Below are 15,238 nucleotides of genomic sequence, written 5' to 3'. Positions count from 1 at the left end.
GCTGGTGCTCATGAATCATCAGGCAGGTGCCCAGCCTTGGAGTTCCCGTCCTGTATCCTCTGCATGGGGTTGAGAGAGGATGGAATGCAAGGTGAGTGTCTCTCAACTCACTGCCTCCCCCCGCCCCCCGCCCTACCCCCACCCCCTCCCAGTGTCCAGCTCCAGCCTCAGGACCATCTGCCTCGGGGGCAGACATCACTGCTGCCCCTCCCCCAGGCTGAGTGCTACTCCAGAGTCCCAGTCCTGCCACGTGCTGGCTGTGTGGCCCTGGCTGAGCATCTCGTCCAGGCTGGTTTCCTGGCTTCCGAAGTACAGCATCCCGCCTCCCAGGGCTGGAAACGGGTCAGGTGCGCTGGGCTGGCAGAGAGGACTCGGCACACCATCCCAGACACTTAGTAAGAGTGTGAAGGACTGGCTCCAAGGTAACACAGGTGTGCATGAAACTGCTCCGGTCACGTGTTCAGCTTGATGGATTTGCACAAATGGAATGTGTGCACCTGAGTAAACAGCACCCATGGCTGCCCTGAAAGTGCCCCCCCAGGCCCCTCCCAGTCATTGGGCCCCAGGGACTGCCCTCCTGACTTCTAACAGCCTGCAAGCTGGCCAGCCTGCAGCCGGCCGCTTGTTCTCCACGTCTCTCTCCCTCCCTTCCTCTCGCCACTCTCTGCGCTGAGGTCTACTCACGCAGAGAGTGACCCAGAGGCAGTGCCCCAGAGTCTTCCATCGGCGCGCACGCCACCACAAACCATCTCATACATAAAACCCACCCCAGGTGCATGTGGCAGTGTGCTCAGGGGAACGCTGAATCCTTGGGCCCTACATTCCATTTCCTCACCCTGGCCATGCCTTGGTGGCTTCTGTCAACCTTTCCCCTCTCCTCTTGGGAACCACCAGGAGGCAATGTCCACAAGGTGGCTCTGTGCTAGAACCCGAGGCCAGTGGAGGACCTCTACAAGGGGTGCAGGTGGGGCTGGAGGCACCCTGAATTGCTGGCCTCCCACATCACTACTGCCTGCTGCACCTGCTCAGGAGCCAGCTGGGGGTGGGGGGGGAGGGGAGTAGAGGAGGAGGTGGAGAGAGAAAAGTAGAGACGGAGAGGGGGAAAAGAGAGGATTCCAGGTGCAGGAAGCTGTAGGCCCTGTGCTGCAGGGGCTGGATTTCAGCAGAATCCTAGAGCAGGTCATACCCAGGGACAATTCCTGCCTGTGCAAGACCAGCTCCGCCCTCCCTCCTGTCTTTACTCAGAGCCACAGCTAGGGTTAGGGGCTCTGACTCACCCTCCCTGGGCCTCCCAGCCCCTTTCTCTGCCCAGTGACCTCCTAGGGACACCTTCAAAGCCATCCCTGACCTCCCGGCACAGCCCACTGTGATCCCTCCACTCCCTTCCCGCTGGCTGGGCCAGGCAGGGTGAGCGTCTGCCCCTCCCTATGCCAGGTCCAGAAGGGGAGGGAGGAGGGGACAGGCCAGGTCCTGCCTCACTGGCTTAGTCCAACACTTCAGACTGCTGCCTGGACTTGTGTGTCTGCGGACCGCCTATTACTGACGTTTCTTTGAATCAACTCACCTGTTCTGTTTTGTTCCTACTGAGCAACAATACCCATGAAATCAACGGGCGTGCGTTCTTCTTTCTGAAGTTGTATGTTGGAGTTACAGAAGGGTTTTCTGTGATGTGTTTTTCCCCCACCAACTGCAGGACGCTGGCCGTGTGACCCCAGCTAGACTGGTGACAGCACCCAGGGCAGGGTCCCTGGTCCACACGGTCACAGCTGCTTTTATCAGGGGCTGCTTCACCTCTCCCCATGCCCCTACACACACAGCAGGCACTTAGTAAGCAGCTTGCAGCTGCCGTGGAGACCTCACCAGCTGCCTCTGGGGTCCTCTGCCCGCCAGGCCTCTGACATGGGGGCCCTGGCCCCTCTCAGAGCCCTTCACAGGCCCTGTCTTCCGGGATCCTCACAGCCACCAGCGAGACAGGCAGAGGAGCTGCAATCTCCACTTGGTAAATGCAGAAACTGAGGCAGGGAGCCTGACCTACCCAGGTTTCCCAGCTGCTCAGCTGGCCTCTCTATACCCCCTGCTCAGGAGTCTAAGGCTCAGTGATCACCAAGTGGGTGGGCACCGTGAGCAGTGGCTTAAGATGGAGGTGCTGGGCAGGTGTGTCTTCCCAACACAGGCCGCATCATTTGGCTCCTGGGTCAAGTTTAGGTCATGGCACACCTCCCCCTTCTCCGACCTTTCACAAGTGCCCTCCACTCTGGGCAGGAGACCATGGAATGGATGGCAGGGCTGGCATTCCTGGACCTGTGTGCCGTAGGTATTTTTAGCCTCTGCCCTGCCTACTTATTTGCACTGTGGTTAACGTCCTCAGGGAGCTACCCAGGTACACTCACACCCAGGAGCCTGATGAGCTCTCGGAGGTCTCCAGGAAGTGCACCCCACCCTGGTCCTGGGGCTCTGGGTCCAATTCCCTTTTCCAAGGTAGAATCAGCTCTATTAGTGAAGAATGCAGCCCCACCCCCAACACACACAGACCCTGAATCCATGACCTTGGACACGTCATTACCTGGACCTGAAAGTGGGGGCAAGGAGGACGTGAGGTGCTCCAGAGACCTGGTGCAGCACCTACCCCAGACAGGTGCGCCCCTGGGGAAGGGAGAGTCCCCTGTCACTGACTTCTCTTACTGGGGTTTGGCTGTCCCCATTCTCACCAGCAGAACTTTCCGGGAGCCAAGAAGCAACTCTGGAACATACATGTACATTTTGGCAGATAGCTTTGAAGACTTTTCCATATTCTCTTCTAATTCACCCTTTTCTCAAACCCATTACTGTTCTTTTATGGGATGTTGCCCGGTGCGGCTGGGACAAGGCGTTCACAGAGGGCAGACACCTGCTCCCCTGGACTGTCCTGGAAGAGGGGAGTCAGAACGCCCTTGTGTTGCTTGGTGGGTGAATTCTCTGAAGCAGCTTTCCCTTTTTTGTCTGGCACTTGCGGAAAGAAACACATTCCACATCTTAAACAAGTACCTACTTGAATACTATGCGTAAGCGAAATAACCACTTCACAGAGCAACGCTCCACGCAGGACTCTCCCTGATATTTTCTATCTAATTCTGTTTTATTTTCATAAAACACTGGTCACCACCCACTAAGCTATTTTCCAGTGCTTATTCCAGTATTCCAGTGGCCCTGACCTAATATGTACGGTGGAAAGGCAGACAAAAAGCAAGCGCATGGCGCACGCACAATCGCTACTAGCTGGGCGGGGAAATGGGTCTGAGCCCGCGGAGGGCGGCCAGTTCCTCCACTTCACAGGCAGGGGGCCCGGCCAGGCCTCGGGAGCTCCGGGCAAGGGGACTGGCAGGCCAGGTTAGGCGGGGCTTTGAGGCCCTGGTGGCGGTGCGATTTATTTTAAGGACAGGGAACGCCAACGCAAGTTTGGGGGGAGGGGCAGGGTTAAAGAGAAGAAGCACTCAGCTTGTTTTATTTAGTGACTGACGTGCCGGAAGTGCTTGTTATCCATACCAACTACTGCGCCCCGCGCCTGGACTACGTCCCCGACTTGGTCCCGGGGGGGGACAAAGACCTCCCCTATCCCCAGACTTCGCCCCCAAAACAGGTGCCTGCGCCATCGCCCTGCGGGGCAGGGGCCACCCGCACCCCGGCTTCACCCCCCTCCAACAGGACAAGGACGCCCAACCCCGGCTTTATCTCCCAAGACAGGGAATCCCCACGCTTCACGGCCTAGGACAGGGAAACCCCCCACCCCGGCCCGCAGATGCTGGGGAAGGGGGAGGGTCGGGACGCAACCCAGCTGGCCGACTTTCCAGCCCAGGGACGGGAAAAAGGTGCGAACACGCGTCCGCAGAATAAAAACCGAGGCCAGCAGTGCAGTCTGCACGAGGAGGAGCCAGGGTCCTGGCGGAGCTGGCACGCGCGGCGGGCGGGGCCTAGAGCTCCGCCCCGCCCCGCCCCCAACCCCGCCTATCTGCCCTGCTCCTCAGTCCCCGCCCGCCCGCCCCGCGCACGCGCGCTGCGGTACACCCGATTCCCACCCTCCCCTAGGCCAGTCCGCTTGGTCTCCTGCTCCCACCCAGCGCGGGGCTCGCCGGGAGCCGACCTAAGTGGGAGGTGGAAAGTAGGGGGAAAGCCAGTCGGGCGGGCCGGGCTCGCTACGCCGGCGCGGGCGTGGGCCCGCCCCCAGGCGGGCGGTGCGGCCATATTTAAAGGTAGGCCAGCGCAGTGCGCCAATGAGCGACGAGCGTGCGGGGCGGGGCGTGGCGGCGCGAGGCCCCGGATGTGGCTGCTGCGGCCCCTCCTCCCCCGCGCTCCCCTCAGAGACCCCGGTCGCGCGCCGCCACTCACTAGCTGGTCCCCGCGCGGGCCCCTCGGGCGGCGGTGTGGAGGCGCGTAGGCTGAGCGGACAGCGAGGCGACCGCGCGAAGGCGAGCGGGCCGGGCCCGGCCGGGCGGCCGTCGCCATGAGCGGCTCGTCGGGCACCCCGTACCTGGGCAGCAAGATCAGCCTCATCTCCAAGGCGCAGATCCGCTATGAGGGCATTCTTTACACTATCGACACGGACAACTCCACTGTGGCGCTCGCCAAAGGTAGCGGCTGCGCCAACCGCCCGACCGCGCCCGCCAACAGCCCAGCCCCACCCCCACCCCCGGGGTCCCCCGCAGGCCCCCGGCCCGGGCGTTCCCCTCCGTCGCCCTCCATCTCCCGGCCGCCCCTCCCCCCGCACGCCCTCCCCCCCCCCCGGCCACTCCCTTTCCCTCGGGCCCTCACTGCCAGACGGTTTTCGGCAGGCCCTTATCCTCCAGGCGTCCCCACCCCCCGCGGCTCGTGAGCCCCCCGCCCGCCCCCACCTCCGTGAGTCCCGTCTTCCCTCCCTGCCGGCCTCCACTCCGCTCCCCGGGTCTCGTCGGGACAATGGTCTCCCCCAGCCGCGGCGTTATTGTGTGCGGCCGGCCCGCCCAGCCGGCGTCGGGGTGGGGAGGTGGGGCGGGTCCAGCTCCCGCGGCGCCGCGCCTCCCGCTCCGCGCGCAGCCCACCTCTGCAGGTGGGGGTCGGATGCTGCCTCCTCCCCACCTGCCGGAGGGGTAGCAGGCGCCGGGAGCCCGGTCCCTGTGGGGGCGGGGCGAGGGGCCAGAGGCTCGCGCGTCCTCCGCCGGAGGCTGGGGGCGAGAAGAGCTGGTTTTTGCGAGTCCTTCTGGAACCTATTAAGCAGCCAGGGCCTTGAGCCTGAACTAACTCCACGTCTGAGCGGGACCTCCTGCCAGGACGGCACTTCGGCCCGAGTGCCCCCATTTAAAGCGTTTGCCGCCCTTGCCCCCGTTCAGCCTGAGAGTTTGCCCTTCAGTGACAAGTCTGTCCCCGTGCGCCCAGGGGACCACACCGAGCCTTCCTAGGTGGCTGTACTGTGGCTCTTCCTCGGCCTCGTGGAGGCAGGAGGGGGCCTCAAAGTTTCTTTGTCTGCATTCTCCAGGAAAGATGGCGAGTGCCCTTTCTCTGCCTCTTCCAGGGTGGTGCTGAGTGCCGCGGGCTCTGCAGGGGCCGGGGGTGGGTCTGGAGGGCTGGAGAGCCTGCGCTCAGCCTTTAGAGGTCAAGCTGGAGCTGTCCCGCACGTTAGTTCGCGGCACCCCGGGCCTCTAGCCTGTTTCCTTGTAGAGCCTGGTGCTCAAGTTCTCGATGGTTCCCGTGTCACGAGGTGCACGCTCGCCTGTGCCCCAGGCGGTTGACTCCATCTGGCACAACGTCCCAGGTGGAGAAGCTGAGACCCAGAGTAGCCCGGTCTGCGGCAGGGGCTGTGCCCAGATTAGACAGGCTGACCCCCAGGCCCGGGGAGGGGCTCAGCTGGGCTCCTGCAGCCGCAGTGAAGTCCCTCCCCAGACAGAGGCTGGGGGTGGGTGTCAAGTTCTGGGCCCCTTTCTCCCATTGTTTGTGCAGCGGCTCCTCCCAGGCTGGCTGTGTGTGGAAGGGCGAGGGCTGCCCTGTGGATCTGTTCGTCTCTCTCCAGAGAAATGGCCTGCCCGGGGGATGTGGTGTGGGGTTGGACAGCAGCTGGTGGGCTCTCGGCCTGCCGAGTAGACCCTGTCCTACAGACCCTGGCAAGACAGCTTCCTGCGACTGCCAGGCACGGGGGTCATTCCCTGTGACCCAGAACTTTTTGGAGCGTTGCCAGCGGGGTTCTTGTGGGTATCGTCCGTGGGAAATCGGGGACGGAGTGGCAGCAGTGTGGAAACCCGGCCCTGGAGGACACCACTGACGTCGTCTCTCTCCACTCCTAAGTGAGGTCCTTCGGCACTGAGGACCGGCCCACGGACAGGCCTGCCCCTCCTCGAGAGGAGATTTACGAGTATATTATCTTCCGGGGCAGTGACATCAAAGACATCACAGTGTGTGAGCCTCCGAAAGCGCCGCACACGCTCCCCCAGGACCCTGCCATCGTCCAAGTGAGTGCGTGACCCCACGCTGGGAAGGGGGTGTGCAGTCCTTTGAGGCGCCAGTGTCCGAGGGGAGCTTGTCATCATGTGTTTGGTCAGAATACGCGATTGGAGGAGTATGGAGGAGTAGCCTTTTAACGACAAGTCGGTTAGTTTTTGTCCAGGCTGTCGGTGTTCCTGTGGAAGCCTTGGGTCCCAGGGCCTGCAGTTGTGTGTGAGAGGAGCAAGACAGGCTGCATGTGTGCGTGTCAGTGCCAGGTGCGGGGGTGGGAGGGCTGTTCTCGGGGCGTCGCCTCTGTCCCGGGGTTCTGGCTGGGTCAGGCTAGAGCCCCAGGGGCGTGGTGTGGGTGGCACCAGGACTGCAGGCTTGCCTTCCTGACCCTGCCCAGGGGGTGAATGGCAGTGCTGGGGGCCGCCCACCTTGCCTGCTGGGCCAGGGGGTGTTTTGCCTGGGATGAGCAGGGAGCCTGGGTTAATGTTCCCTTAACTTTCAAGGAGGCTCTGGGGATGAGGGCCGAGGAGCCCCCAGCTGCGACTGGGGAGATTGTAAGAAGTCATTCCTCAGCCGCAGCTCTCCTCCTTTCTGTGGGGGGCAGGGTCAAGTGAGGATGGTCCCTCAGCCCTCTTGCAGAGTATTGCCTGCCTGATGGCAGGCAGTGGGGGGCCAAAAGCTCGAGTTGGGGAAGAATTCCAGTGAGAATTACCTGGGCAGGTGGGGCTGGGGAGGAAATGTGGAGCAGATGGCTGTGAGCTCCCAGACACTGCCTGGGACCTTATCCCCTGGGAGCCACCCGAGGCCCCAGGAATCGGGCGGCTGTCTTTGCCTGAATGGTGCTTTCCAGGCAGGGCACCAGGCTCCTGGCGCCTCTCTCACCTGTGTATCCCCTTGCTCAGTCTTCCCTGGGCTCGGGCTCCTCCTTCCAGCCACACGTGCCTTACAGCCCCTTCAGAGGGATGCCGCCCTATAGCCAGCTGGCCGCCAGCTCCCTGCTCAGCCAGCAGTACGCAGCTTCCTTGGGTCTAGGTGAGTACCTTGTTCTCTCTGCTGAAGTGCCACGCTCTGACCTCTAGGAAGTGGGGCCTCGGCTCCACATGGGGGACACTGTGTTCCTGTCACGTTCAGCCCGTAGGGCACCCGCAGTACGTGACTCAGCGTCATGTCAGGTGCTAGAGTACTCAGTGAGCAGGCACTGAGAGGAGGGGGCGGCAGTCTGAGTTTCGGAACAGATGACCCAAACCCATGTTCACGTGGGTGTTGGCCTAGCCTAGGGGAGGCCGTGGCACTTCTGCCTCAAAGACCTGGCGACTGCCAGGTGTAACCACGGTGCGTCTACCTGCCTGCCCGTCTGTCAGCTTGTAAATGTGACTCAAATGCAGTGCCACCACTGCCTTCCAGTCCCGTCAGCACCTCGCTCAGAACCTCCACTTCCTCCAGGTGGGGTAGCTCTGGGCTGAGGCCGCCCACACGCGCAGTGCGAGGGCCCACCCGGCCCTGGCCAAAGCTCTGCGGCACAGGCGGACCAAGGTGCTGGCAGCCTTGGCGCTGCATCCTGCTGTCTCAATAGGGTGTGATCAGGCCCTCGGCAGTTCTGTGGGTCCCTTGCTTCCAGAAGCCCTGTTGTCGTCACTGCTGCCTCTGGTGTGGCAGTGCCCTTCTCGGCCGGCTGCCCGTGTTCTGGACTACGTTTGTGCGAACAGAGCATCCTAAGACGGACGCTCAGCCCTCTCCACGCCTGCTGGACACAGGACGAGTGTCTCGTTACTTACCTGTGCCCTCTCTCTGTGCTCTTCTCTCCCCTCTCCTCTTCCAGAGAAGCTGGTAAGCCCTCCGGCCTCAGCCGCAGCCTCCAGCCCTAGCTCCTCTCCATCTCCACAGCCTGTCTCAGAGCCTGACATGTCCTCAGAGCCACACCAGCTCGCTTCCAAGGGTACGGCAGTTTGGAGAACTGCACACTGTCTTGGCATCCAGAGAGCGAGGGGTAAAGCGTGTGCCACGGTGACTGGCTGTGAAAGAGTGCCGAGCCCGTGGGCCAGTTAAGCCGTGTCTCTGGTTCAGCACGTGGCGCTGACTTAGCAACTTCTGTGTGGAAGGAGGGTTAGAGAGTGCCAGCTGGTCCCCGCTGGGTTTCAACCTGCACTGTGAACAACGTGCGTGGCCCCACCCGCTGTGCAGAGGGCCACCTCCCTGGGCCTGCCGCTCCTGCGGGGCCTACGTGGTGGGGGAAGACTGCCCGGCAGCCCACACGCCGCTCTGCGGCTCAGGAGCCTTCATATGATGAGGCCACTTTAAAGTGGGGTGACCAGTCTGAGCCGTTGACAAGCAAACAGTGTAGGCTTGATGACTGGCTCATTCATGCTGCGCCGTGCCACCTGTCTGCTGGCAGCAGTCCAGATGGGAGTTTCTGGGCTTGGGCTGGTAGTAGTTCTTTCCATTTGCCCTAGCTGTGGTGTTTACACGTGTGACCAGAGGCAGACCCTGCCCACACTATGGTGGAGACGTCCAGGACAGTGCCCGTCAGTGTGTGTGTATTTTGCGTGTGTCCTGCAGTTACCAAGGAGTAATGCCTTCTCCCCCATTCCAAGTTACTCTGCACACACCATTGTTCCTGGAGCCCTGCAAACCGCTGTTAGGCAAGACAGTGTAACTGCTCCGCCTGTGGCACAAAAAGGTGGCAGGCCCAAGGTTCTTGTCTGTGCTGTCTGGGTGTGAGGAGGCAGTCAGGAGCTGTGTCACTCAGGGAAGGCTGTGCTGGGCGAGGTGCAGGCCGGAGGAGGCGTTTTGGGGAGGTGCCTGTTGTATAGACACTGCAGGGGCCAATTAGCCATGGCAGTGGTTTGATCTGGTTACGAGGAATTTGTTACAGTAATTCCCCTGGTTTCTGTCCTGTGGGGAAAAATGGCGAAATACGTGATCTTCGCTTGTCTTGGGCTGCTCCTCGAGGGTGGGGTGCCCGAGGTTGGTCAGGGCTGGCTTCTGTCTCCAGCCTCCGTGCACTGCCACCCACTCACCAGGACCGGGCCGGAGTGGGGACGGCAGCGGATGAACAGGGCACGTCCCTCTGTGCTCACACGGCTTCCAAGGGCCCTCTCCCAAGGCTCTGTTTCTGCGCGTTCCTGTGCTGTGTCTGGGCTGGCAGTGCAGCCCATTGCCAAGGGCAGCCTGGGGCCTTCGGTCTCCTCTCTGGAGCAGTGCAGGCTGTTCTAGGTCGTTAGCGCCGCTTTCTCCTTTCTGCCTCGCTCGTGCTGCATGTGGAGATGACGATGTCCTGCATCTTAACTCCAGTGGCCAACCGCTGCGCTTTCTGGGCAATCCCAGACTGGGTGGTCCTTACTCAGCATGGACCTGCATGAAACACATTGTCAGATCGAGAACACACCAGCCTCTCGGGACTCCCAAGTCCCCTCGGGCTCAAAACTTGTGTGGTTTCTGGAAAGCCATTTCTAAACCGCCTGGGAGTACTCTATTGTGGCCAGGTGGTTTTCCTTCCTCTGGTTTCCTAACACGGAGCCGGGGGTCAGAGCGGTGGAGCTGGCCTGGCTTTGGGGGCTAATGCAGAGGTGTCCTACCGAGGGCCTTTCCTGTGTTGGGTGGACCCTTGCTGGGTGGTTGCCTCACCCACCTGACCTTTGACCTGAACATAAATGTGTGTGGGGGTGGGGAGCTATCTCCTCTCCTTTCCTTTCGACACATCTCTCCTCCCCAATGTAGGAGCTGCTTTTCCATCTGTCCCCGCCGGTAAGAGCCCCATGGTGGAGCAGGCCGTCCAGACTGGTTCTCTCGATAACCTGAACACCAAGAAGCTCTTACCCAGCAGCAAGGGCGCTGTGGGGGTGCAGCTCAACGGACGCGCGGCCCCCCCAAGCAGCAAGAGCACCAGCGGTACCGAAACACGCGTTCCCTGGGGTGCGCACCCTCTGCTCTCCATGCACCCTGCTGCTTGGGGCCTTGTAAAAGGCGCTGCGCCCCTCTGAAACTCCACACGCATCTCCAGGGCAGGCCCCTGCTGCATGTCCCCTGGGGTGGTGCCCACTGCTGCCATCCACCCGTGGCCTCTGCCCTGGCAGGCGCCTGTCTTACTGTTCCCTCTTGCGCCGTAGATGTGAGCCAGCCCGCTGCTGTGCCTGTGCCAGCGCAGGTGAATGATGAGAACAGGAGGCCCCAGAGGAGGAGATCAGGTACCCGCACTGCCTTCTCTGCGGCCAGTTCTCTCTGCCTGCTCGCCTGCTGGGTGGGAGGCGCAGCCCGGATGTGGGGGTTGGGACTGGAGCTGTGGCTGTGGTGTGCTCTGTCCCTTCTCTGGCTTGTCTTACACTCAGTTTTGTTGGGCCTGTGGCTCCCAGCCATGATTGTCATTTCTCCTCACAGGGAACAGACGAACCAGAAACCGCTCCAGAGGGCAGAGCCGCCCGACCGACGTCAAGGAGAACACCATCAGGTTTGAGGGCGACTTTGATTTTGAGAGTGCAAATGCCCAGTTCAACCGAGAGGAGCTGGACAAGGAATTCAAGAAGAAGCTGAATTTCAAAGGTCTGAGTCTTTGTGTGAAAGTACCCCCGAGGAGCACCCACAGAGTGGGTCAGATGGTGACAGCTGGAGTGGGTGGGGGGCCAGTAGGGGGGCTGCACCCTCTGAGGGTTACTGAGACGTGCCCTGTGAGGTGGATGGCCCGGCCCTGGTGGTCAAGGCCAGTGGTGGTGGTGGTGGGGGAGTGCTGGGGGTGGACTTCAGGAGGAGGTGCCACTTAGCACAGAGCAGCTGCTGCTGAGTGGCTAGGAGGGCCTGCCTGGCACAGGGGCTTTGTCTGCTCCCACAGCTCAGGGTGCACCTTCTCTGTGCAGATGACAGAGCTGAGAAGGGAGAGGAGAAGGACCCCGCAGTGGTGACCCCAAGTGACGAGGTCCCTGCCGAGGAGGACCACTTGGGGCCCTCCTGCTACTATGACAAGTCCAAGTCCTTCTTCGACAACATCTCATCTGAGCTCAAGACCAGGTGGGCGGGCGCGGGAGGCCCTGGGGCTCACCCTCGGCGACCCCACCCCGCTTTTCAGTTCAGGGCATGCCTCTCAGGGCCCTGCTCCTGTTTCAGCCCCAGTGGACACAGTGGCAGCGGTATAGACAGCTCTCGTTCTCTTTCCCCCCATCCCCAGTGGTTAGGGACTTGCTTCTTGGATCCAGGCTGGCCCTGGAGGCCTGAGGCCCTTGCCAGGGTGGCAACTTGCAGGGCGTTCAGAGGGTCTTGTTGTGGGTGCTCTTCCCCCTGACTGTGGGGCACAGGGCCCAACCACTGGGGCTCAGGTGTTGCCTGGGAGCAGGCTGCACTGTGAATGTGGTGCACGGAGCGTGGGTGAGGGGGATACACCTATATGAGACACACGTGCGTTGTGGGCACCAGGGCTGAGGACAAGTGACGAGAGCAGTAGGTTGGGCCCTGAGCCTGCTCTGGGTGGGTAGTGCGGGGATGCATCCACATGGGGCTGGCAGGCAGTGGCAACAGCCAGCTCCTACTCAGCGCTGTGGGGAGCCAGCAGAGGTTTGGGGCCCAGGCCAAAGCCAGCTGCCATCTTAGCGTGGGGTCATCCAGTAGCCTCAGTGGGGGCGGGGAGGGGCTTGGCTTCTGAACTGCTTCGAAGGCCGGGCTGGCAGGTCTGCTGCTGGGGTGTGAGGGGAGCGGGTCAGCCGCCTTGAAAGGCAGCAGGGATGCAGCCACTGCTGCTGTGAGAGCGGCGATAGACACAGGCCCTTGCTAGAGGTGCCTGGGGAGCACAGAGGGTGCTGCGGCTATGCTGTGCTGGTCCTCACCACCCCCAGAGCGTCAGCACCTTGGTGGGGACCCTGCCCAAGCAGCCGGCCCCTCCTTGTCTGGTAGAGCCTGTTTGGAAGGGATCTGCTGCAGGCCCCTGTGACTCCTTTGCAGCCCTCACGTCTCCACCTCACCTTGGGAACCTGAGGTGCGGGCTCTGTGCCCAGCAGGCTGGTCCATGAGGAGCAGGCCGGGGAGCACCTGTGGTGTTGGGGACTGGGGCCTGGCTGGCTGCCCTTCTGCCAATCCCTTGACTGGCCCAGGAGCACAGTGGCTGTCTGTCCTTCCGCCTAGGTCCAGAAAGCTGGGGTGGGCACCTCTGCAGTCAGGTTCATGCCCTTGTCTGGTTCAGTTCCAGGAGGACCACGTGGGCTGAGGAAAGGAAGCTCAACACGGAGACCTTCGGGGTGTCGGGGAGGTTTCTTCGTGGCCGTGGATTCCGAGGTGGATTGCGAGGGGGCAGGGGCAGTGGTACCGCAAGGCGCAACCCGACTTCCCACAGAGCCGGGACCGGCCGTGTGTAAGGAAGCAGGCAGAGGTAAGTGGGGGCCCCTCGAGGTCCTCTGAGGGCAGGCGTGGGGACGCGGGTTCCCTGTCTGGAGCCCCTTCAGGAAGAGCTCAGAGCTGAGGCCTGACCCTCTGCATCGCCAGCTGCTTTTTGGGCCCCGGGGCCCAGCACCGTGAAAGTGGGTTCCCGCATGGGGGCGGGGGCTAGGAGAGCTTGTGAGAAGCTATGGTCTCTGTGCAGGTGGCCCTGCCTCTTTGACAGGGTCTCAGGTGACACGTGTGCCCTTAGGAACTGGGTGTTGACCTGTCCCTGCCGGGTCCCGTGCTTACAGAAAGGACTCTGTGCTGGGGTGGTGGGAGGTCTGAGTAGCCCTGGCCCGCCTGGGGCTGGGGGTGCTGCTCAGTGCATCACGTGGTGTCCTGTCCCCTCCCCGCCCCTCCCACAGGCTCTGGCCGAAGCAGCAGCAGGCACTGTGAAGTGAGGATGCTGCACTGCGGGCAGACTGACGTCGGGTCACCGTTCACTTTTTGTTTTGGTCATCACACAACTGGGACGCGGTTCCGCTTGTTTCCAGGACCTTGGGGAGCGCTCTCAGGCCTCTGAACCCTTTTTCAGTTCTGCACAGTCTAGTCTACGGTTGTGTTTTGAAAAAAGGTTTCTAGAGCGAAAGCTCGATTCTCACTTTGACTTTAGAAGTGGAGCCAAATCTCATTTGGCTGCATGGCAGCCAGGCGTAGCTCTGTCACCCTGCTGGCCCTGGTGCTGCTGGCCTGGCACCCTCACTGCCACTGGTGGGGTCTCAGGAGCCAGGCAGGGCCAGCCCAGGGGGTGTGGGCTCAGGTGGGCCCTGGGCAGGGAGGGGGGGTCCGCGAGATCATGTTGTGTGAACACACAGCCCGCCTGACGCCTGGAGGGGTGCTGCGGAGGTGGGCTTGCAGGTGCAGGCACCCCTGGGGGCTGTGCGCACTCAGCCTGGCTCCCCTAGAGGAGTCCGCGTTTGGGTGGTGTCCCCGCCTTCTGACCTGGCCAGGCGGGGCTCGACTCCAGTCCCAGTCAGTGTCTCCTCCACTTGGAAATGAGCCTGTCTTTCCTACAAGCCCAGCTGACCGAGAGCACATTCCTCTGAGCTGTAAATAGTTGTGTTTCTTTCATAGGCGGGAGGGAGGTGGGCTGTAAACTGTCGCATGAGTAAGCGGTGCACCCTCGTACGAGCATGCGCCCCTCCGGGGCAGGGCGTCACAGGGAGCTAGAGCACCTTGGGGACTGACCCCTGGGTAGCTCTGAAGATTTTGGTTCTGTATTAAGTTACTGTAAAAGCTTGGGTTTATTTTTATAGGACTTAATGGCTAAGAGTTAGAATGTAGCAACAGGGCTGCTCTGTTGGAGTAATGTAAATTGTAATTAAAATAAACACGCAGACTTTAAGACTTCTTCTCTGCTTTGAAGTAAGCGGTCCTGTCTGGGTCGCCTGAACCCCATCGTGCCTGACACGCCACATATGGGCTGGTCAGTCTGGGGATCCACTGGTCTGGGCTCAGAGCTCGGTCGCTGAGTCCCTGCCCCCTGCCGCAGCTCTACTTGACACAGACGGACCTGCTTAGAAGTGGTCTCCTGCCTGCCCCCCCAGCCTCCAGGCCTCCAGAGCAGCCTGTTCTCGGCCTTGGATCCTGACCCAGGGTGGTGCGTAACGGGTGCTTCCAAGCTTCCAAGCACCCCCTCCACTGAGGTGGGTTTCTGGGTGCCTGCGGAAGCAACCCACAGGACGGAGGCCTGTCAGTCAACTGTGTCCATCCTCCTGCAGGCCTGCCTAGGACCTGGGCAGGCCTGGGCAGCAGCCACCCCCGTGCACAGCAGCAAATTCTTGGCCACTTTCCATTTGTTCAGGCCACTGACGTCCTTCAGCAAGACGGGCAGCCCGGCCAGAGCCCGAGACCACCGGGTGTCCCTTGTGCATCACACAGGGTGATCGTGCCTGTTGTTACCCCTGTCCAATGCGCAGCCTTGTTCTTCTCTCAAAACTTCGGGCAGAAACTGCACATTACATATGGAAAAACACGTATTTTGTATACATGTGACTCGGCAGTTGAACGCGAGGCATTTGCTAGAGACTAAATGGAGCCAAGTCACGGTCACCACCTGGGACTAACCTTACTGTTCAAGTCACACTGAAAGCGCTTTGACAACTGCCTGTTCCATGCTGAACCCACCTGTACCTGAGCCTGTAGGCTTTTTAGAAGGTACCTTATATGTGTGCCCTTGGGGATCCTGGAGTCAGAAGCTGCAGGCTAGGCTTTAGAAAGCGGCACCGGGGAGTCCTAAGAGCGGAGCCATTTGGGGCAAACAGCCAGGGACTGCAAAGCCGCCCATTGCCAGGACTGGCAGCAGGGCCTTGTGAGGAGCAGAGCCACAAAACTGCCCAGGCACAGCAGCTGGTTTTCTGTAAGATGCTCCAGGGTGACCCACTGCTGCCAGCCCGGAGTTTGGAGG

At 61.4% G+C, this 15,238-nt stretch overlaps 1 protein-coding gene across 4 annotated transcripts; it reads left to right on the top strand.

The window, feature by feature from the left end:
- Nucleotides 1–4,081: 4,081 nt before the first annotated feature.
- LSM14B (LSM family member 14B) lies at nucleotides 4,082–14,176 on the top strand. Of its 4 annotated transcripts, none has more exons than XM_053925942.2 (10): nucleotides 4,085–4,604; nucleotides 6,289–6,452; nucleotides 7,338–7,467; nucleotides 8,255–8,371; nucleotides 10,153–10,323; nucleotides 10,542–10,619; nucleotides 10,810–10,971; nucleotides 11,283–11,433; nucleotides 12,596–12,781; nucleotides 13,197–14,176. In XM_053925942.2, the coding sequence occupies exons 1-9, from the start codon at nucleotides 4,478–4,480 to the stop codon at nucleotides 12,765–12,767; spliced, it is 1,272 nt and encodes a 423-aa protein (XP_053781917.1). In that variant the 5' UTR covers nucleotides 4,085–4,477; the 3' UTR covers nucleotides 12,768–12,781; nucleotides 13,197–14,176. The 4 variants fall into 4 exon arrangements, with proteins under 4 accessions (XP_053781919.1, XP_053781917.1, XP_053781918.1 ...); XM_053925940.2 differs by having other exon boundaries at nucleotides 4,087–4,604; nucleotides 10,153–10,347; XM_053925944.2 differs by lacking the exon at nucleotides 8,255–8,371 and having other exon boundaries at nucleotides 4,082–4,604.
- Nucleotides 14,177–15,238: the final 1,062 nt, after the last annotated feature.

This window comes from Desmodus rotundus, chromosome 6 (assembly GCF_022682495.2).
Source record: "Desmodus rotundus isolate HL8 chromosome 6, HLdesRot8A.1, whole genome shotgun sequence".
Classification (NCBI taxonomy): Eukaryota; Metazoa; Chordata; class Mammalia; order Chiroptera; family Phyllostomidae; genus Desmodus; species Desmodus rotundus.
Note: the sequence above shows the minus strand (reverse complement) of the source record. Positions and strands in the feature narration are given on the sequence as shown.